The 24278-nt window shown below is 38.4% G+C and overlaps 1 protein-coding gene across 3 annotated transcripts in view; it reads right to left on the bottom strand.

Annotated features, from left to right (window-relative positions):
- cadm2b (cell adhesion molecule 2b) overlaps window positions 1-24278 on the bottom strand; it is a 154592-nt gene that overhangs the window by 4172 nt on the left and 126142 nt on the right. For 2 of the 3 annotated variants that reach the window (XM_056441440.1, XM_056441441.1), the window contains 5 exons: window positions 14260-14412; window positions 12901-13038; window positions 5687-5845; window positions 5294-5384; window positions 4933-5111 (listed from right to left, as the gene is read on the bottom strand). In XM_056441440.1, coding sequence (XP_056297415.1) covers window positions 4933-5111; window positions 5294-5384; window positions 5687-5845; window positions 12901-13038; window positions 14260-14412 — 720 coding nt within the window. The remainder of the gene's footprint in view (window positions 1-4932; window positions 5112-5293; window positions 5385-5686; window positions 5846-12900; window positions 13039-14259; window positions 14413-24278) is intronic. The other variant, XM_056441443.1, reaches the window with a different exon arrangement.

Here is a 24278-nt window from a genome sequence, read left to right as displayed (position 1 = left end):
TACATCCTGCATCAAAATTACAAATACATATAAATATTATATTTTAATAATGTGATTCGCCAACATCTATATATTCAACAAGAAAACTGAAATATTTGGCAGTAATTAATCAGTAAAAGTAACAATTAAGGCCCAATGGAAAGTTGCTCAAGTGCTTAAAGTTAAAAGGTACCCTGTAGGGCAGGCCTATTCAACTAGCGGCCCGCGGGCCGGATGCGGCCCGTTTGAGTTGGTAAGAAAAAATAAAGCTGACGGACACGCCTCTTTTATACATTGAGACATCTAACCCAGAGCCATTGAGTTTCACTGTTGCCTCAACCAAACCTGTATGGTTACATCTTTATGTTACGCACCCGTGTTGGTTGCCGGTGTTACACCCCTACTGGTTTTCAAACCTACTGGTTTCCCTACGAGTGCGTGCGTTGTGTTCTCTTAACATCTGCAGCGGGGCTCTGTCTCGCTCACCAGATTCGTCACACATTCACAAACATATTGCTGGAGATCTTCAAGCCACCGTTCATATCCATTTCGGCGATTACGATTGTATAAGTGAACAGCGCATCACAGCCACGGATGAAGTAATACATTTTTGAAAAAATAAAAATAAAAAGATCGCCCGACCTGGTTTCGATCCCTTTCACGCAAAAGGAGTCTGCACTCAAAGTCATGCAGTCTGTGCGCTGCACCACCAGATATTAGTTTCAACTCAAGTAATTTATATATTGATGCATTAAGTCACATTTCTTATGTTTTCATGGGAACAGTTTGGTTGAAGGGATCTGAAACAACTGGTTACCTTGAGCGGATATTTACACTTTGAAACATGTTTATAGTGATGCTTGTTCGCAACACTTTTGCCACACAATACCGACGCATTTTCGTGTGTGACTGTTTACCTGTGGAAATATACATTACTGTTTTTCATTTTTAGCCATTATTTTATCAATATTCTGTGCGGCCCTCACACCCCCCGTGATTTTCTTATTCGGCCCACTTGCTACTGAAGTTGAATAGCCCTGCTGTAGGGTTTTAATACACATGTTTACCACTAGTAGTGCGATAAATCATGTTTTTATGAGTGGACTCCTGTTTTGTTTGTTTAGAATGTGGTCCACGTAATACTCATTGCTGCTTTCAGTGTCAAACTATTTTGCACTCGCAAAGACTGCAAGCTAGTAGAGATGTAAACAATACACAATTTAAAATATTAAAACAAAAACAGCTTTCCAAGTATTTAATGTGGAAGGCAATGACTTCAAAGGGTGTGCCAAACCAAATGGATGAAAATAACGGGTTTTGGTAAGAGACACTGAATATTAACATACCTTTTGTTTATTTACAGGAGAACTCCAAAGGACAACTTTAAGGTGCATAGGTTGATTATCAAAATAAAGCACGACCCAAGTCTAAGAAACCAGAACTACTTCGACTGTTAAGGTCGTGAGCATGTATTACCTGCAGAGGGATCTTGTGGAAAAAGTCATACCCAAATACTACAAGATGAATCCCATTCGGTAGTATGAACTGAAGTAAACACATGGAGCATGTGATTTTGGTAAAGATTATTCATATGTAATTGCATGTGATTTCATTGTTTAGTTGTAATAAAATCATTAGAAACAATGAAATCATTCAGACGATGAACAAAAGTATAAACAATCGTTTTCTATTTTCTGCTTCTGCAAAGATGTACATTTGTGCAGTGGTTTGCAAACAGTATCCACCTGATGTGATAAGGTACTCCGACGGTATTTGCATATTAAAACTATTCAGAAACAGCAATAAAAAGATGGGAAGGTAACAGCGCTGTGTTAAAAGATGAAGCAGAAAGGAAAGAGAAAAACTAGACAGTGTATTGAATTCCTCCAATAAAACATTGTTATTTTCCAGCTCAAAGCCCAGCTGTTCGCTCATCAATCATCAACTGTGTGTTCAGTTTTGTTTGTGAGTGCATGGAGCATTGAGGAGGAGGAGGAGGGTGGGGAGGTGGGGCACTGCCTTTGCCTGATGTGGGAGGCTAGGCATTAGCAGACTGGAAAAACAGAGAGTACAGAAGAAGGGAGCTGAAGATGGAGGTATCAAGGTGATGACATCTACGAAATAAAAGCAGCAACAGAGGGGGAGCAAAAACAAAGCTCTCCATGGGGAACAGGATCAACAAAACAAATAAATAAAATACTCCATGTGGCTGGTGTCGTGGGTAAATTCTGGTCAATCGCCTTAGTGCATACAATAACAATAAATAATAACAAAAGATGCACCTAAATAAAATTAAAAGAGTTGGACAAATGACTAGATTTTTTCAGCGGCATCTTTTGGGAAAAGGATGACTCATTCTGTACATGGAGGACTCATAATGTTTACATCTATTACATTTTCAAGCTAGATTGGTTGGTAAATGGGCCACACCCATAGAGAATATACAACTCATCATGTACCTTACTTGTTGACGTCAAAATATATAATGAACAAGTGAAATGTGAGGGTAAGGGGGAGAGGAGCAGGAATGCAGCTTCACAATCAAAAGCAGTCATTTCTCAACTGCATTGAACACAACTACTAACTGCTACCATCTCCAACATCTCAAAGTAATTATCCTCTACGGTCTGTCCTCGCTTTATTAACTACAGTGTACGAGCATCATTGCAGATGGTGATGAATTGCGTTGGAGCGGTGACATTTATTGCTACTCAGCTCTCCTGTCATTAGCAAATTAGGCTTAGAGGCTGAGATGATCCGAAGAGACCGGGTAAATATTCAGACAGACACAATGTAGCTCTGAAGAATGACTTTCATCATCGGTGGAAATGAGCCCATCTTGCACATCCTTTACCTGCTTAACTCCATTTGTTATCCTTCCTGCAAACCAGGACCCTCGTATTTAGTGAGAGGGCTGCCGAGGGTTATACATTTAGTTATTTCCTCTGTCACATCCCTGTAAAACTATAAACAACTAGATACTTTTCAGAGATTTTAATATTTCTCTTTAAACTAATGTGAATGAGGGGATGTGAGGTTGTTAAATTTGGTCCAACACATAACTCCCAGGTATGAAAGGATGAAATGGGCCAGCCTGACATCGCTGCCTACCCCTCATTGAGCATGCATAAAGAAGAGACGGAGATAACAAAAGCTGAAAGGACGAATTATCCTTTTCCTTTGTTTTTTTCCCAATTCCCTCTTCCTCTCCCCAAAATTCTCTGCCTTTAAAATTAAAAAAGGAAGCTGCTGTGCATCCACTACTCCCTAAGAGCGTGAATAAGTCCAGAGTCTGAGCTGTGATAAGTCTCTCCCAAACAAACTGTGGGACTGTATAATTGGCAAAATTGGAAACAAATAAATCCATGTTGAATTTGAATATTCTGTCCTTGTTTTTGTACATTTTACTTGGCTGTATTTGATAAATGTTATTAACATTTGCTGCAGAGACCTTAATGATCCGTTTCCTGCACCATGCTGTCTTTATTCTCTCAGACGCTCCACTGTCTCGGGATTAATTTATCTCTCCTCCAGGCGGTACTCGGAAGTTACATTCTGCATCCTTTACACTTTTCCCCCTGTTTCCTCATAGGAAGAGTCCAAAAGCTAAACCTGTGTAGCGATTCGTACAGTACAGTGAGATAAACTGGGTTATCCTGCACAAAGCCGAGGCAAGATTTGGAACGGACCTCTTGAGGAAATGGTCTGAAAACTGGTGACATGCAGTTGTACTAACAGTGCTTATCCTAAAGTGCCATCTGGCAGGAACTGCAATGTAGTTCTGTCCATTTATCATGCTGCTAAATTGTTATAGATTCACATGTGTTTCTCGGTTCCAGGCAGCCATTTATTTCCATTATTTCTATGCAGAATATAAAAAGAAATTAGCCATTAGTTTTAAATAAGTCTGCATTAATTATTGTCAAAGTCACAATATTGTTAAGAGGTCACACAAAGGAACCTTGACTTATTAATCTGCATTTACACTGCATGAGCACACATTCATAATATAGCAATTTGAAAAATATTTTCCAAAATGAATGGAAACCAATGCTAAGATGAATACATCCCAAAAGCTAAAACTGTCATTATGCTTTTAATTATGATCAGCCAGAATGTGAACATGATTTGCAGTTGAGGAGCTAAACTTTGCAAACACCCTGTCAGTCTTTTTAGGGTTTGGTGAAAACTAATTAAATCCAAGATGACCTAAACTTAACTGGCACATGACTTTATAGCCACAATAATTAATCATTTCTATCCATCCATTAGCTGTACCCACTTCCATGGCCACAGGGAGCTGACGTCTATATATGACAGAAACATTGGACATCTCAGAGGCAGTTGGGATTTTATTGAAAAATCTTTCATCTGATATTTCAGAATTTATGTTGCTATTATGGTTTTGTTATTTCAATTTAGAGACTTTTAAAAAAATGGTTGCAATGTTGCAATGTGCTCATCTATCAGTTAAATTGCCAGACTGACTAGCTCTCTTCTGCCTTTGTGTCTTTGTAATGGACACCACTCATCTTTGAGTGAGCACAAGCCTGGACAATGAAGTCACGTCAAACTAATCATCCCCCTTGTGTTGCCTTCGGGTCAATTTGACCCGATTCAATGTTTCACCCTCCTGTCGCCTTCGGGTCAATATGACCCGATTCAATGTTTAACCCTCCTGTTACCTTTATATTTACTAACATATTTTACCCTTGAGGTCAATATGACCCCAGCTATTAAAATCTCCAGAAAATTATTAGAATTAATATTGTTTTCCAAGTTTAAGTGTGAGGTACTTTATGTTTGTTTGTTGACTCCCGAAAGAACACCGACATTAAACATTGAATCGGGTCAAATTGACCCGAAGGCGACAGGAGGGTTAAATATTGAATCGGGTCAAAATGACCCGAAGGCAACACAAGGGTTAACACGACTAACCATTACAGTACCCACCATATACAAACAGTATATATTCAGCACTGCTGGTCCCCAGGTGGTTGCTGGCCTCGCAGCGGTATGTGCCATTGTCTGTTTTATTAAGTGTGGTGATGGTTAGTTCCCTGCCCTCCACAATCATACGCTCGATGTCTGGCAGCTCTCCTCCATCCTTAGACCACAGCACCGGTTCAGGTCTGGGAAAGAAAATACATTGTTTTCTTTTCATCTGGCTGCTTATGATTTCCGAAATGTAAAGACATTTTGACTAAACTGAGGAATTATTCTTTAATGAAGAAAAATCCAATTTAAGTCAGACTTCTGCTTATTGTTATGCTAGTAGTTATCAAATTTAAGTTGTACAGAAATGGCAACTTACATTGGGTTGCCTATGGACACACACTCCAATTTGAAGTAGTGTCCTTCCTGTGGAATAATCAGTGAATATGCGATCTCCAGATGGGGAGCATCTGTGTAGAAGGGACAAACAATTTGCAATGCTATGACAGAACTTTATTGCTGAGGCTTTAACTCAAACACTGCAAAGCACACCACAGTCGTTAGTTCTTCACCCATTGGGAAACATTTAGCTCTGGTCAATATCGCTGTTCTGCTTGTGTCCTAATCCCTTACCTGCAAATTAATCCTACACTAATCCTGAACAAATGCAAAACTAAACCTGCAGACAGAAATGTAATCTCAATTATTGTATTTCTTCTCTGCTAATCTTACACCTAATTCAGATTTTCAGGGTGTGTATGACTGCACTCACAGTGGACCTCCAGGACCTCAGTTGTCATGTAGGGATTCGGCAATGACACGTGCTCCACGCTGCAGGTGTAGGCGATGCCATCGTCCCGTCTGTCCACCTGGAACTGGAGGCTACTCCTCACTGCGAAGGATTTTCCTGTTGCATTCACCTCTTTAGTGCCTGCAGAAAGTCAGAAAATGAACAGGGGTGAAATATACTTGTGGATTTATAATATTATTGGAGAACAATTCTGGCTTTTGTGTAAGTCATTCATGGAACATCAATCTTGAATGTTAACTAAAACGCAAGAAACATGTTTGTTTTTTTCAAGATGTTTTTTTTCTAACAAACAGTTGGATTGTTGCTGTTGTTGTTGTTGTTGTTGTTTTTCTCTGCATGTCCTTTGAGGGAGAAAATCCTTGGCCTTTGAAAGTCAATTCAAAGTAGAGTGAATAGTGAGAGGAGAGCAGTGTGAGCATTGACTCGGTTGAATGGGTGTGTTTGCTCCTCCAGGACCACATTTCAAACATCCCAGTCAACACAAACAGACACACAGTGCGGAGTGGATCTTCACAGTTCTAGTCACACCTTTCCATTCATTGTTTGAGTTTCATACCCAAACACACCCTTTACACAGCCTCAGATCTTGATTTGTGTTTGTTTTGTCCCTGCCCTGCGATGTCATCTTCATTTAGAGACTACTCTAAACTCATAATTCGAAGCATTTCTTTGTAGTTTGCTGCTGCTCTCCTCTCAATGCTTTGTGTGTTAGTGTCACTTTTCTCTTTTCTGCACTGAGCAAGGTAAAAAAGGACAAAGGTTTTACTTGACGACTGCCTCAGAAAGACTTTACACTGGAGCTATTTATTTTTGAAAGTATGCACCTCATTCCGGATCTGATACTTATTAATTACAATGTTTTTTGTAATGATGTTGACACACACAAAAAGTCAAACTTTCAACACTAAAAGTGAGAAGAAGAAGAAGAAGAAGAAGAAGAAGAAGAAGAAAAAGAAGAAGAAGAAGAAGAAACAACAACAACAAAAAAGGGCCAATTTACATTCAACCTCACTGGCCTTGAGGACATCATGCTTTTAAAGATTAATGCATCACAAATCAGATTATTTTTAGACCTAATTTCAGACATCACATACCATTTGAACCAACAGGGAAGCCAGAGGCCTTTTATTTAGCTCCGAAATACAGAGGGGGGATAGTAACTATCTCTGTTGCGAAAAACACAAATCCCTGCAGCTTTCTATCATTCATCAAGTCGCCTGCAGCATCAGAGCTGCCCTAGAGGAAGCTGTCAGTCTGTTTCAAGGCTGCTGCTAGCAACGCCAGAGAGCATGCTGAGCCTGTTTCCATAAGAATGTGAATTTTGCCCAGGTGTACTTGCTTTGAGCCAGAGCCCCACGAGGCATGCAGAGCTACATTCAGATAACTGGGGGCGCTCCTTCAATCACCACCTGCATCTGTTTTAACAAGGAGGAACCTCAGTGGGAGGATTCCATTTTGTTCAATGTATTATGGTTCAGAGTAATATTAGTTGTAACCTACTGCCTGCTGAATAATATATTTTGAGAAATATATTTTAAATTCCCGTTTTAATTTTTTGCAGTTTTAATCAATGTGGAATGATTACATATGTTCTCACATAAACATACAACACTAGCCATGTTGAACCACTCATTGGCACTAATCGAATGGCTATAATACACAATTGTTTGATAATCACTAAGCCTTCATTGCATGTTTGTAATGCAATGCTAACAGCAGTTTAAAATGGAGTCTTGCTTTATTCACACACAGGCTTTTATATTTCAGTGTTTACTTATCCTAAACATCCAAATAGTTACAATAAGAAACTAGAACTGGTACTCGGTAGAGCGCATACCTTCACATATCACAAGATTGGGCATTGAATTATGAACATTTTGGCATTAGTTGCATGCCAATTGGATATAAATTGACCGTGCTATGGTAAAAAGAAGATTTTGACCTTTTCATGACCTTGACCTTGACTTTTGACTCGATCGATCCCAAAATCTAATCAAATAGTCCCCGGATAATAACCAATAATCCCACCAAATTTCATGCGATTCGGTTTATTACTTTTTGATTTATGCGGATAACACGCACGCACGCACACAAATACACGGCGATCAAAACATTACCTTCCGCATTTTCAAAGCGAAGGTAAAAAGGCCCAATTAGAAACTTGTATAACAAAATGAGAAGGAAAGCCCATAAAATTGTTCTGTATTAGACTAATATATTTTTAGCAACAGTAGGAGATGAGACCAACAATGGGAAGCACATATATTTAGTGTATTTGATTACTCCCAGCACACCAGTGGTGGGCTGAGTAGTGAAGTGGGGAACAATGTTTCAAACAAATGGTCTCCAACTGTTGTTTTCGTTTTAGATCACAGTTAACATTATTTAAAATGGCTAAAAATGGTAAATCACCAACTAATACAATTAGAGCTCAGATCCTTCTACAAACAGATGATGCTGGAGCGCTGCACACCCTGAATGAAGCCGCACACGATCAATGCCCAGCATATCTGGGAGGAGCAATGAGATGCCTGTACTGGAGAATTAATTGAATGCAAAAGGCCTAAATACATCCACACTCACTTATTTAGCAATTACATACTATTACTTTACTAATACAATACATACAAAGATAAGTAAATGAGGAACTATAACAATTAGGAGTATAACAACTCTATTGGTTTCTAAATATTTTTCAACTAAGTTCTAACAGGAGTAAATGGAAAATATGATTTTAAAAGTAAGTGTACATTGTCTTAAGATACAGCATGTCAAACAATCTAAAGCGAGACATGTGAAAAAACAAAAATGAGGTTCTACAGGTACACTGTTATATGGCTCATTTATAAAATACTCATATTCCCTGGTATATTTTCCCCTTTCATCAAATTTAGAGATGGGTTAACAAAGACATTACAGAACACATTATAAACAAGGGATTTATGGTTTTAGAGTTAAGCTAACAGATGTTAGACACATAATTGAAGAAAATATATCCCAGAAACACATAGATCATCCCTGCTGGTAATTGCTGAAGGTATTGAATACAACATCATTCTTGCTCACATGTCTGTGGTAGCACCACGCTGAGCTCCGGTATGAATGACGCACGCAATCAAATGTTGATTATGGCCTTGATGAGAATGATATCAAACAGGAAGAAGCTAAGTAAAATATGGTAACCTTCAGAAATAGAGGACAAACAAAAGAATAAACAGACCCTAATACTAAGGTTGGACTGATGTGACCGAGGATAATTCAGAGAAAATAACAGATGATGAAGCTGACCATGGTCAGAGAAGCTAATTTCGGCAAAATGCTGAAGTCTAATTAAGTCATAAAGGTTAAACTTCAACTAAATAGGAGAGTTTGAAGAGAACATATTCCATATACGTGTGTCACATTTAAAGCTTGTTAAATTTAGCAGAAATAAAAGTCTATTATTAGGCTGTCAAGTCTTGTCTTTATTCAAACACACTTCAGACAACTCATGGAGGCCAAAGGTTGTCTCATGACTTGATGCACTTATTGCATATGAAAATTATAATTATAACAATATACAGTATATAATATCTAGATTTAAATTTCATAATATCTCGCTGAACTGAATATATATATATATATATGTATATATAAATTCAGTAATGAGTCACCACATTGTGGCTGCTGTCTTTTGGAATGTGCGTTTGTGTCACTGTGAAAGGAATATATATATACATATATATATATGCATGCCACTTTATGTATGCAAAGAAAGTGACAATGGGTCGATCTTTTTCCTCAATACATGATATTTTGAAGCCTAGCTGTCATTCAGTGGCACTAGTCATTTGTATTGCTCTTTATTCTACAAACACATTATTTGACACTGGATGACAGTTGCATTTTGAGGTTTGTTATGCTGCGTGTTTCTCATATAAATTGTTGAAAAACAAATCGTCAAAGCATGAAATAAATATGACATGTTTTTGCTATTACACCTGCTGTCATCTTGGAGCTTTGTAGAGTGGTCCCCCAGTGGGGATATATTTGACTGACAGCAGACACTGGCGGCAATGATCTACCACAGAAGAACCAATGCTAAAACATGCTGCTCCCAGCACATACTCGCTAAAGAAAGCTTCAAAGCAACATCTACAAAGAGTTGGATCCGGAGCACTGATTGACATTCCTTCTCTTTGACACTTTGACATGGAAATGAAGTTTTTACGTCAAGCCCTCCGGTCTCTGCTTTGTTCTTTATCTCTCTTTGACTCGGAGATGCATCACACCACGTCTGTTTGTCCAAGCGGTGTGGTAAAAAAACACCATGACACAGGTGAAACTAGAATGGGCACTCGGAAGAGCGCATACCTTCGCATTTCACAAGATTGGGCATTGAATTATGAACATTTTGGCATTAGTTGCATGCCAATTGGATAAAAATTGACCGTGCGATGGTAAAAAGAAGATGTTGACCTTTTCATGACCTTGACCTTTGACCCGATTGATCCCAAAATCTAATCAAATGGTCCCCGGATAATAACCAATCATCCCACCGAATTTCATGCGATTCGGTTTAATACTTTTTGTGTTATGCGAATAACACGCATACAAATAAATAAATACACGGCGATCAAAACATAACCTTCCGCATTTTCAATGCGAAGGTAACTAATAAAAGCACATTTGTAAACAAGACTAGTTTGCGGTAGATTTAGGGCACATTATGTGTTTTAGAGACATGCAATCCTCATTTCCAATTCATACATCAAGTATACAGGGAATCATTTTTTTGTTTTCATTTTGTAATATATTTTGTATGTACTTTTGTGATGCCAGCTAAACTGGGTTGAAGGTATCACATTTTGAAAAGCATCCTTCTACTTTGTGGATTTACCTTTTGGCATTTGTTTCATGTGCATATGTATATATATATATATATATATATATATACAGTATATATATATATATACAGTATATATGTAAATATTAAGTTTTGAGCACTGAAGAGATATGTTATACCTCAGTATACCTCAAGACATAAAGCAAAAAGAGAGATCATCTCAGTGCCTCGAGATGGAGAGCAAGTCTAGTTGTGACGCTGTGAGCTAGCTCTCCACTGGCCTTTCAGCAATCTACGTGCATGTTATTTCAACAAGAACACTTCAAACCTCAGCCCATCTCCCATCAATCATTATGTCGGGCTCGGCAGACACAGACAGAACCACCAAGAAAAAGCTCTCTGGTGCAAATCTTCAATAAAGAGCAACTGTCACACTGAGTCTCTACAGCAAGCTCTGTTACATTAAAGAGCTCCACACACACACGGCTTACCTCTGCCATCAAATTGAGGAAAAACATTCCATTCCTACTTTAAAAAAAAATGTTTTGGTCTTTTTTTGTACATTTTAAAGCTGAAATAAAAGCTATACAAATACAAAGTGCTGAGCTTCAGACAGTTTGGAAAGAGGTATACAACAAAGTGAAAGCTTGTGAGGCACATCGTGTGAAACCACAGAAAACTTCTGCTGGTTTAGTGTGATCAGCACACTGCATCATCTGCTGCCGAATGCATTGTCTCTGTCACTGTTTTTGCTTCCTTCTGGGTGAATAGTTATGTGGCCTCTTTAAGTTAGCATTGTGTGTGTTCTTGTATTCTCCTTTACTCATTTGACTTCTCTAATTGCTATTGTTTGAAAGAAAACAGCACCCTAGAGCCACCTGCATGCCCAGCAAGAGCAACTCATCACATGCAAACAGGGCTGAGGTAGACACAAAGGGAATTTGTAACCACGGTATAAATGAACAACTGTGTCTTATTTGGTTAACACGAGTGGAGTAACGGACCACTGTCTATCAGCATTCATGCTTTTCTTGTTGCTGATCTCTGATAATGTTACATTGTAATGGACCAAGAAAAAAAACGAAGGTTTCGTTTGGTTACATTAGTGAAACAAAATATTGGGCTAATTATAATGTTATTATGATAGGTTCAGATCTCGTAAAATGTAGTTTTAATGATAGATTTGAATAAATACAGTTGTTTGAAAGAGATGTTTTCACAACAACATCAATAGGTATTAGAGATGAATAAGGAACGGTTTAACTTCCGAACTCCAGCAATGAACAGCTTATAATACTTACAAAATACATCTTTTATTGATCATTTCATTAGTTTTTTTATGGAAAAAAACCACTATACATTACTTTACAAAGTAAAAGGGTACCATTTACAATTTCTGATAGTTTACACTGACTTCAGAGTAGTTTCAATTATTTTTGGAACGTTTGTGAAAAAAAAGTCTGGAGCCTTGTAGACCAGCTGCTTTAATCACACAACAATCTGCCAATAATGATCATTAATGATTGCTAACTAGCATCAGCTCTCTATTTTCTTTTGTGCTTATCCGATCCTTGACTCTCACCCGTGATACAATCAGAACCGTACGTTTCATAATACATTGCATCACTAGTGAATACAAAACATGAAGCATGCAGTCTCAACACAGTCTGAAACTGTGAGCACAAAAGTGTTCTTCGTGTCGCTCTCTCAGTCTGTTTAGGAGGGCTAACTTTCTCTCAAAAGCATGATTCTTCATCGTGACACACTTGAGTCGATTAGCCAAGCCACATTTTACCGGACAGAAATCCAAACATTGGCTTGTTTTAGCTTTTAGAATAAGAGGATTTGCACGGTCTGTGTTTTATACCTCTGTAAATTGAAAACAAGCCCGAGCCAATGAGCAACCCCCTTGAGTGTAAACATATCACTTTTAATGACCACCTTTACTATTGCATGATTGATTTGTGATTCTTTTAATCAACCGAGTACATCATCACTCGTGCCACAAACAGTAGAACACAGAATGCTGTGCAGAGCTTGTTGTTTATGTACACTTAACTTTATAATTAGAATCAATACGAGACCCTCCTATACAGTATGTCTTCACCTCGGTCATGTAGTGAAATGTGGAGGCCTCTGCCACAGTACAGCAACATTTGGATGACATCCAACAACAGCAGCAATGCTGGCCGTGAGCCAGGCGAATCACCTCAGCCAGTGGAACAACGCATGAATATGAGCACAAAGGAATGCAGCAGCTGAATGGCGCCACAGTAATGTTGTCTCCGGGAGAGGGTACAAGTGGTGACAGAAGATACAATGCTCTGTGAAATCCACACAACATGCCTACCTTGGACCTCCTTGTCATTTCGGAACCACCGGATATTGGCAGCTGGTTTGCTGCCTGGTGTGGTGCAGGTCAGGGTGATTACGTCGTCCTCCATGGCAGGGTTGGTGAATCCTGTGATCTCTGGTCGTCCTGGCACTCCTATGGTGCATGGAAATAGAATTATAAATAAGACTCTGAATGCATGTATGAGGCTGTGATGATAAGAAATGGTGAATTGCTATTCAGATCAGATATCCATGTTTTCTTCTCTCATTAACAAGACAACATTTAATTAAAACTTTTGATGTTCGATTTTTTTAAAGGCGGGACGAAACGTATGATAAAAGAGGAGAAGCACCACAACAATGAAATATGACCAGCAAAAATTGAAAAAACACTCCTGCCCTGTTTTTTGTATTGTAGTACTTATTGTGTTTGTGTAGTACTTATTGTGTTTGTATGTTTTATGTTCACTGTATGCACCTATACACCAGAACAAATTCCAGGTAGGTGTAAACCTACTTGGCAATAAATACTATTCTGATTCTGATTCGTATTATTTAATTAAGTTAAAGATGAAATACCCACAATTAGTCCTTCAAGATAACTGAGGACAATGTATTTCTTTCTTGCAGGGAGATGTCTGACGTAAGTCATCCTCGAGTTGAATTTGTTGTTGTTGAATATCCTTCAACACACCTGTCTGTCTTAAACAGGTGTGCAATAATTCCCACTGAGTGTTGTGTGTGTCTGTCCTGCCTGGCAGACAATTCTCTATAGCAGGGATTCCCAAAGTGTGGTGCGCGCACCCCTGGGGGTGCGCGAGCTGCCTCTAGGGGGTGCGCGAGAGGAAAAATGTAATGGTGGTCTAATGGTGTAAAAATTAATATTAAACATTCTCTGGGCTCTCAAGTGTCATTTCGGTCTTAACTCACGCACTCCCGCCACACATCGTATTTCTTACGCTGAAAAAAACTCTCGGCTATTTAATGTTTGAATGCAGGGGTGCTCAATACGTAAAATGTATTGAACCCCCCCCCCCCCCCCCCGTCAACAACTCTTGCATTCTGTTGCGTTTTTTTTTAAGGTGTGGGGGATTGGGGGTGCGTGAACCCGGTCGGGATGTAGAAGGGGGTGCGTGGTCTAAAAAGTTTGGGAACCCCTGCCCTATAGTAACACAACTAGCTTACAATTATTTAGTTCTAATAGACAAGGGTCAAACGTAAATCAGAAATGTTATTTCTGTTATGTAATGTAGCGTGGTAAAGAAAAAGAACACACTATCATTTAAAATGTGCATGTATTTATGCTGTCAGAATGTGAACAATTAGCCACGATAAATTGTCCGTGTTTCGACTCGTCCAAAACAGACAGACTCACCCAGAACTGTGAGAAAGGCCTTAGTGGTCTTGACAGGCATGGTGAAGAGCGAACAGGTGTACTGGCCCTCGTCCGACAGGCTGACGTCACTGATTCTGATGATGAGCTCCTGTGACGAGGCGAGCACCAGTTCGATTCTGTGGTCCCTCAGAGCTGAATAAGGAAGGAGGACACAGAGAATCACAGAGTGGACAGAGCAGAGACAGTAAACACAGTTTGTTCATGGGCCAATTCACGCTGAATTCGGTGATGACCCTCATAAGACTTAGGCCGAATGAACTGCGCTTTCAGTTATTCCACATATTTGTTAATACAGCAAACACATATTGTGGCCATAAACATATTATTTACATTTGTATTGTAGTTTGACAGTCTTATTCAGTCTGTGACAATATCGAAAGCATCAGTGGGAAGCTCGCGAAACAGCATCAAAAACGTATAGTCTTAGATAGCAATATCTATTTAGGTAATTACTCACATTCTAGGTATTGATTTAACACTTTTAGTAACTGGCTCTGCTTGTGACATTTTATAATTTGAACATTGATATCAAAACCTTACCCTGGCCTTATACAGAACCACTTAGTACTTATTTAATTATTTTGTATTCATATTCATATAGTTCAATGAAGCTATAGGCCAAAAGAATAAAGTTCAGACAACGGTTGAACAATCGTACCACTTCATCATATTGGGATAATCACATTGCGTCAATGTGTTACAAATTACTGTCCCAATACATTATTCTATGCAAATTGTAATACAAAATAAATACATTTAAAGTGGATTGCATAACCATTTCAAAGGTGTGCATTCCATGTATTGTACATTACTATACTTTTACCTTCATTCGATTATTTTATATCATGATGAGCATAAATATTGTTAAAACCAAATTGCTCAGCACTATTCTTAAGGTAAAACACAAAACAACAAAACTGCTCAAATAATTCAAATTAGCTGCTACAGCTACACATAAATCAACCACTATTAATAATGAGGAATAATACAATAATTAGTATAATGGACATTCTGAAAAAATACCTTGAAATATAAAAAAGTCATTTTTGGATGCCTTTATAACTGCTCATTTAGATTACACCCTAAAAATACTAGGGAAAACCACACAGCTAAGATGAAAAAGGTCATCTTGCACCTGTCATCTCTTGTACAATTTCAAATTGAAAATCACCTGCTCCGACATGCAACCAACCACAGAGGGCAGGAAGGAAAGTGCCCTTATTTGTATGAATTAAACATTCTTAATCCACACTCCCTTTAGGCCTGGCAAGTTCTCTCCCTGGACACTTTTTCATCTGAAGCAATATTAACTCCATTGGATTGTATTACAAGAGGCAAATCTTACGAAATGCAGCAGACGTCGGTGATGATTATAGTTTAATTCACATGGCCAATGTAAAATCACATCCGATAAAGAAGACATCTTTTTGTAAATCATTAATCAACTGCTCCATTCCCATTTATTGGATTTCAGTGATGAACATTCACAGCAGCCATGTGATGAACAGTTAAATTAGATTGGCTGAAATGATTATAAGATTTACAGACATAGGTCATTATCAACAACGCTCTCCTTCTGCTTCAATTACATCATATCATTTGATGATCATTATCTTATAATCACACACACACACACAGAAAAAAGAAAGATTGACTATAGAGATATTCATGGCCCTAAGATGTTTCCTATTATAGACTCTTTGTTATCTAAGAATAAAGACTAAATAAAAACAATCTTCAAGCCAGAATTTAAATTGAACAACAAGCTCTGCCATCAGAGAGCCAGCTTATTATTTGCTATGGGGCTTAATACAAACATGTGTTGCAAGTCTTACTGAAGCACACCGCATCCTGACACAAAGCTGCCTGATCTTCTTTGTAGTTAAGCATCCTCACTACAGAGCTTGACATTGCCCAGAGGCTTTGACAGGAAACAGCAAAGCCTTTGGTGGATGGATGCATTGGAGAGGTGATGGGGTCTAAACAAACATCGTACCGGAAGTCTGAAGATATAGAAGTACGATCTGAGAAGATCAAAGCTGTGGACAATATGACATACTGTACTTCACCTGCATATCCTTCCATCCCTGCATTGGATGGAGAAAAGACAATATGTATTACTCAAACAGCATATGGCCAGGAAAGCTTATGTTAAGCATCCTATCCAGGCTAGAGACCCAGATTGTGGGCAGATCCATCACAATCAAACCCAAATGCCAGCAGCTCTTTTCCAGGTGCTTTAAGAAATCAATGTGATGAAAAGGTCCATTTCCCCCAAACCCTAGATAGCTCCTGTATTGTTCATTCTGATTAAGAGAAAGCATAAATCGGCGCCCTGACCTTGTGAATGCTCCAGCCTTGCAGCATGGCAGCTTAATGCGCAGTACATCTCCTGTGATGGAGGCCTTACCAAGGCTGTCCCAAATCAGTAAAACTGACACCCGGTTATTCAGAGCAAGGGATACTGTTGCTATGGCCCTTTAATGCAAAATAATGTTTAGTTTGTTTTACTGATAGTCCTTTGCACTATCAACCATTTTAGTGGAAGACCAATTTGAGGGCTTCCAATGAGAACAGGATTTTGTCAGTTTACATTTTGACAACCTAGGTCAATTATTCAAAAAATTATCTGAATTTACATTGTCCAAGAACCCATTTAAACATGTAAAACAGCTGTTACATTGACTAACAGTCTGGTAGCTACAATAGCTCTGTCCTGAGATACAAATGGAGGCAGCGAGACTCAAAGTGCACTTATCACATGGCATTCACGTCCACACTCTACTGAGCAGCAGAGATATGTTACCCAATGTTTCTTATCCAAAATGATGAAGTATTCCTGATAGTGCAGATAGAAAAATACATTTTACATCGATCCATTAGTCTTGTATACAAGCTAATGGCGATCAGTTTCAGCCAAATATGTTACATCCGCAATTCCAAGTGTCCCCATTTGGCCATTTTTGCAAGGCCTGTAAGCACGTTGATCCAGTCCTGGAATGTGAAAGCACCAGCTGTCCTTCAGCGAGAACAGGGTCCTCCCCCCGCCCCCCTTCCAACAGTCCAGCCAGGGGCTCCACTCTTTGCAATTAGAGTGTGTTTGCTGCTGGCTGTGCTCACTCAGTGACTATGTGGGCGATTCTGGATGTGTTCCAGGTTAGTGGAGCAGCAGGGGGCTCTTTCTCACCACACATGTGGCTGCAATTATTAAGAGAAGGAAAGGGCCTTGTTCCAGAGGGCCATTGTTACTGCCCATACTCTCAGAGATCTCACAGAGCAGATGCTACTCAAATTGGACTCATTTTCTGTGTTTGAATGAGGAAAAGAAAGAAGGAGGAATTCTCCCAGCAGCTATGCTACGTCCCCTCCTCAAGTGGTGTATAATGATACGGAATATATTTTTGTCGGTCCATTTTTCAACCCACTGATATACGCTTGATTGTACACTGTGGAACTGTTCTGCCTTTGAGTCCCTTTATTCAAGTAAACTTTATAAATTAAATGTTAATTACACTAAGTCACAGTGGGGTTAGATAATTATATTGGTGTTTCAGGGTTTGTACGGACATTACAGTGTAACACACAATACTGACTTGACCAGCCGCAAAAAGGATCTAAACAGTTTTTCAGATGGGTTTCAACATTTTTAATTGCAACATATTCTTCACAACTCTAAAGAGCTCATATACACATGTGTGTGTGTTTGTGTGTGTGTGTGTGTGTGTGTGTGTGTGGGGTGTGTGTGTGTGGCATAGAGCTTAGTATAGAACATACAAGAGTGGCTCTTCACATTAGTGATAATAGCAGAGTATATAGTGGCATAATTTAACATTCACATTTCAGTGAAGCTGGAGGTAACCCAGGACACTTAAAGTCCATTAGTCCTTGAAGAAAGACATTAGCTGTTGCCATGAGACACCATATAAGTTTTATCCCTGAGAAGTAAACAAAATACTTGTCAGAACAACCTGGTGGCTTGTGAAATTTTCCTCAGCATCGCTTAAGATTTCTTTCTCAAGATATTAAAAGGACATTTTTGGAAAGCATGACCAAGCCAATCTGTTTAATATATCAAGCTCATAGTGTGTTTAAGTCCTACACACTTAACTTCACATTGTACTTAACCTCTTAAGCCCCAACGCAATTAATATACCTATTAATTAGGTATATGTTTGTTGGCAACTGTATATAATACAAATACGAATAATACTTTTCTAGACGCTCAAAGATGCTTAAATATATTTTAACTTATATGATGTTTCCTTCTTTTACAGTGTGTCCATGTGGTGTGTCCATCATTAATCAACAATGTAAAATCAAATTATAATGTAAGTAAAACCACAAAACAACAATAAGAATCATACTACTACGACTACTATAACTACTATAACTACTATGACTACGACGACTACGACTACTACTACTACTATTAGTAATACTACTACGACTACTACTACTACTTCAACCACCACCACACCCACTATCACCACCAACAACAACATTAACTGTATATGGTAGCTGATATACACACAGATATCTGAGACCAAGCTCAGGTAAATATCCACTACACTTGCTTCCATTAGACCCACCATCAAATGTTGTGTGTTCACTAGAATGGACATTAAAATGTGCTTTAATTGGTGCTCACTCCAGTAATTGCAACCTTGGTAATTATCCTTCATTCTCTCAAGCTAATTAATGTTTTAGTGTTCACATTAGAGCATTCATTTTGCACATAACAGCATTTTTATTACTACAAGCCAATTAAGATCAATTTTGCTTTCTGCCCTTTATCATCCAAGCTGAATGCCCCAATTAAATGTCATGAATGATGAACCATAAACTTATGATTGAATTGAGGTGAACAAAATACTGTACAATGTGTCACAGCATGTATATGTTGTATATATCTCAATAGACAGTATATGCTACAAATACATACTGCAGTTAAAATAAGCAATTTGTAAACTGCCTTTGACATGCAACCTGTAGTAACTTCCCATTAGTTTCATTATTCAAATTCACCGTTACATTCAACCAAGACTCAGATAAACATCATGGATGAGAAAGAGCGTGCCAAGGAGCTAGCTGACATATTGTAAGAGGAGGGCTGTGTTCAGCTTAAGACAAATGTGGAGAGACAGTCCAACCCATATGGATTAGTTTTGGGAATCCAGCAAGGTTAACACTCTCTGGAGCTCCGCAAGGTTTTACTGATCCTCTTTTGGGAGAGGATGAGATAGAGGTCCTTCTTATCATTTACACTCCCACCAAAGATACGTAAGGCTATTGAGCTGCCACCGGCCCAATACTTCCTTACCACCTGCAAACACACCTCATTACCTAATTACATGCCAACATGAGGACTTCCAATGGGTTCAACTAATAGTGCACCTTTTACATTGTTCCATTAATTTAATTGCAACATGCAACCGAAGGTACATTTGAGTAATCTTTAAAGTAATTAATGGAGACTGTCCTTGCCATAAAAATGACGGCATCAATCAAAGGTTTATATGGCCCATGTTGAGTGCATACAAAATCCCTGATTTTGACACAACTCAAACCCACCGACAGATTTGTCTATCCGACCAACATCTTTTCCCAACCATATCCAAGTAGTTAGTGGCCTAAACTTAGGACAGTATTTGCATTAAATTGCACACGTAGACTTCAGGCTTTCAGTGTCTTCAGAAAAGACACGGACATCACTTTTCTCCTTGTATTTAATAGCCATTTTTTGGGGCTTTTTTTCTAATTTGTCAGACCTAATTTCAAATGGAACAAATTATAGTCAGGGCAAAGATCAGATTTTGTCTTACTTTACCCAGCAGCTTTTAAATCCATTTATATAATAAAGAACCATGGCTTCGTTACAGATGTTTCTTCACTATAGCTGCTGAAAGAGATTGGAAAGGTCATTTTAATACTCTTTCCCCCCCTTAACCCCAACACATCTAGATAAATGCATGTATCTATCATAAAGAGCTTGAGGGAAAGAGCAAGAGTAGATTTTTAAAATGCCTCACAGAGTGTTTTGTTTAATTTAAGACGGAATAGCAGATTTCTTTTTGATCATCAGTACTTGTATGGGTTGAGCTTCCGGAATCACACATGAAGGCTGTAAAAGCAGATGCTTTTGAATTACACAAGCACAATGACAAACTACCTTTGTGATGAAAAAGTGGGGGACACTTGCATGCACATCAAACGCAAACATATGGCCATGCTGTCATGGACTCTCAAGGGGATTGTTGCAAGCAGAGAGGTAGACAACAGAGACAATGGACAGAGACAACAAGTGCAGGGAAAAGGAAACGCTAGTCTAAACAGCAGGTAAAAAAAGAATGCAAAAATATTAAACACAGAGAACACGAAAATGCGACATAGCTATTTTAATCTAATCTACTCAATGACAGTAGTCCATGGCCAGCTGTTATACACCCTGCCTCAAGATCAGCCAGTGTGCAGTTAGTTGTTTGACTGAAATGTAGCCTATGAATGAATCTCACATTTTTCATTGGCTCCGACAAGAATGCACAACACACGGGAGAAGGACAGTTGCAGCCCTCTGCCAAGTAATTAACTGGTGATTTGGCACAGTAGAGATTTCTTCCCAGGTGTCCCACCCTCTTCTTCACATGAAGCCTGAGTTGTTCCACACCTCCCGTTTCTTCTGATGGCCTCACAGCCATCGTATTAGTTGTGCCAATAAAGCTTTTCATTTGGCTGTTTAAAAGGAGATGGAGAGGAAGTGTTCCCATACTTAGCCCTGGCAACCTCTGCTGAGGGGACTACATTCATGTTGTCATCCACATTGCTCAGGAAAAGGATTCTGTCATGCAATATAAATGGATGCCCAAGAAGGGCAAAGTGGTTCATACATATTGCGCTCTCAAAGCTCCCCTTACACGCTTATAACAGCAGCCTTCTGGATATCCATGTTGATACAGAGTGTACCTTCTTTTTCAGGAGATGAAAAATGTGAACAAAACACACTTAACTGACTTCATGTTGTCCGAATATAATACCCAAAAGATATGATTTGAATGATTCATCTCTTCAAACAAAAAAAAATTGAAGGTTTTTTAGATTTTCTTTGATAGAATTTGGGAATTTTCCAAAAGTGAAATAATGAAATGTTGTATTCTATACACCAGAGCATACATGTTTTTGTTTTATGACTTTAGCTTGAATTCAATCTCCGGGCACTTTAACACTATTCACACAAGAGTATATATTAAAGATTTAGTTCACTTTCATTTAATTATATTTGGATGTAATATCATCTAATAAAACACCTAAGACCTCGTTACTAAATCCAATCACTTGCAAGGGAGAAAGTATTTCTTCAAACCAGACTGTGACTGTCATTATGTTGGTTAACTCTGGCATCTCCCTCTCTTATCAATTGTTATTCAAAGGTACTTTAATCTTCAATCACTGAAACAATGATATTGTATTAGCAGCTACAACATAAATGGAATGGTTAATATGCTGTGAGAAACACTGAAAGATGAACACAAGACAAGTCCACTGTTATATTCTCTTTCACCCCAATTCCAAATTGGTCAACTCCAGACTTCTGACACTTTTAAATTAGATTTGGCTGGTGAGAGTAGTACATTATAATTAATTCTGGATTGGACCTTGTTTCACAAGGTTGCAATAGTGCATTTCCTTTCCAGTGACATCAAAACAGCTATACAAATGTAGGGCAGCTAAAATGCTAATTAAGCCCAATCATTTTACAATCCACAGACGTTACTGTGTTGTAAACAACACTGTCAGTGCTGCATGATTACACAAGTTTAATTCAAAAGCAGTCTATTTCCATTTAGTTTGTGCCCGGGGACATCAAGGGAGACATACATTCATTAAAAGTCTGTCTCTACATTACGTGCATTTCCCTCTTATCCTGTCTTTTTCCTGTATTATAAAATGATGCGGTCTCAGGCAGACAGGAACCATTTTGTACATTCCAAATAAAAAGAAAAAGAATGAACACGACTCCTGTCGAAATTTGATCCGGCTATGACATCTTTATCATTTCTTATCATTTTATCTTTACAGCCATTATCCGCTACACTCAAAAAAGTGGGACTGAGCTCAATTAATATTTACTCAATAAATACTAGTAACCTATACATAAAAAATATGTGTGTGTGGAGTTTGGCATATTATTATGTTGATTTAATACAATTTGAATTATTTATCAATTGCATTTTACTCATTTTTGTTTGAATAATATCAGCTCAAAATCATTGAGTAGAATTTAATCATATTTTATGAGTAAAGTCAACAATGTCGAAAAATTAATAAATTCTACTCAATGGAAACTCTTCAGTTTTAAAAGGAATTTGCCACACCTGACTTTCCGGTACATAAAGCTGGATTTATTCTTAGCAAACTAGGTTACGGTAACTTACTCTGAACGGCAAACCTGCTCCGGTTCAGGGTAGCTTTCAGGATTGATTAAATAAAATTATATTCAAAACTCAGTGAAATTACAGACATTATCTGTAAATTAACAACCCAACTGTTAATTTAAGTATTATGCTAATAATACCAAATAAAAAATGTTGCCCATTTTGTAAAGAAAATGACTATTATTAATACAGTCATTTTACAGTTTTCTTAAATGACATACAAATTCACTTTTTCATTACAATAAACATATTGCAGTTTTTAAGAGTACAAAGTAGAAGAAATAATGATAAGTTTTGATACTTGTTCTTTAGAGGAGCATTATAGGGCGACCGTGAGTATTTGCTGTTGTGTCCAGTGTCCAATATTTGTAATCAGAACTGATAATGAATGAATTAAAATAAATTCTGAAACACTAACATATTTTTAACACACACATGCATACACACATACACACACACACAAACACACTACTCTGCCAACTGACCCTTAACCTCCTATTTGTCTTACATATTATATTTACCTAAATATAATACATTGAGGTCATGGGGTGAAATCGCCTCCAAAATCTTGACGAGGAAAATCCTTAAAACCAGTCTTTTAGTTAATTTTTCCACCAACTCAGATATGTGGATCATCTTCAGATTTAAAGAGGGACATCTGAATATGAATACCCTAAAGTTTGGGACTGATAGCTGCAAGTTAAGGCCAAAAAGGTCCAAAGGGTCAAATTGGGCCTTATTCTCTTATAATCGCATATTTTTTGACAAGTGCAAAAATTGTCATAATCTCCTTAATATTAGTCCTGGATATCCAAGATTGAACACAAACACTCAAGACGCCTACAATGAGGTGATGGGGTGAAATTTCCCCCAAAACACCCACAATAGTTAATTGGCTGTCTGAAATCCAGGACTTGAAGAGGAGGTGTGTGGCTTTGTAAATCTGAGACCCTATTAAGAGTTTGGGCTGATTTTAGCTTCTTTTTTTCTCAACATGTCAGAGCTTACCTTTCTTTTCCAGGTTGTAACTACTCCCAAATGGGGCCCAACCGGCTGGCAATATATAGCACTTAGTATCCCTGCTTGGTAGTGGTTTAAAAACCGAGAAGACAAAAAATGCACTCCTTTGAAGGTTCACAAGTCCGCAAATGTTTGTAATATATGACAAATCTCAGTTATGATGTTCTACCAGTCTGTTGGACCAGTGCTCTGGACTTCTCCGTACTCTGCTGGGGGAGCAGCATTGTAACTGGAGAAACCAACCGACTCACTAAACTGGTGTGGAAGGCCGGCTCCATCATTGGCAAAGAGGACTATCCGGAACAGGTGGAGAGGAGGACATGAAGAAATGTTTGTCCATATTGGAGAACCGGACCACCCTCTCCACCACCTACTGCAGGGACAGCCGAGCACGTTCTCCAACAGACTGCTTTAGCTCTGCTTCACAAGGACAAACAGGAGAACATTCCTGATACAGGAGAACATTCTTGATAGAGGAGAAACTTCCAGATACAGGAGAACCTTCCTGGCAACTATTAGACTTTACAATAAATCACCTCTGGCCAGATC

Source organism: Pseudoliparis swirei, chromosome 20, assembly GCF_029220125.1.
Source record: "Pseudoliparis swirei isolate HS2019 ecotype Mariana Trench chromosome 20, NWPU_hadal_v1, whole genome shotgun sequence".
Taxonomy (NCBI): Eukaryota; Metazoa; Chordata; class Actinopteri; order Perciformes; family Liparidae; genus Pseudoliparis; species Pseudoliparis swirei.
The sequence above is the reverse complement of the archived record's forward strand: the minus strand, read 5'-3'. Positions and strand labels throughout refer to the sequence as shown.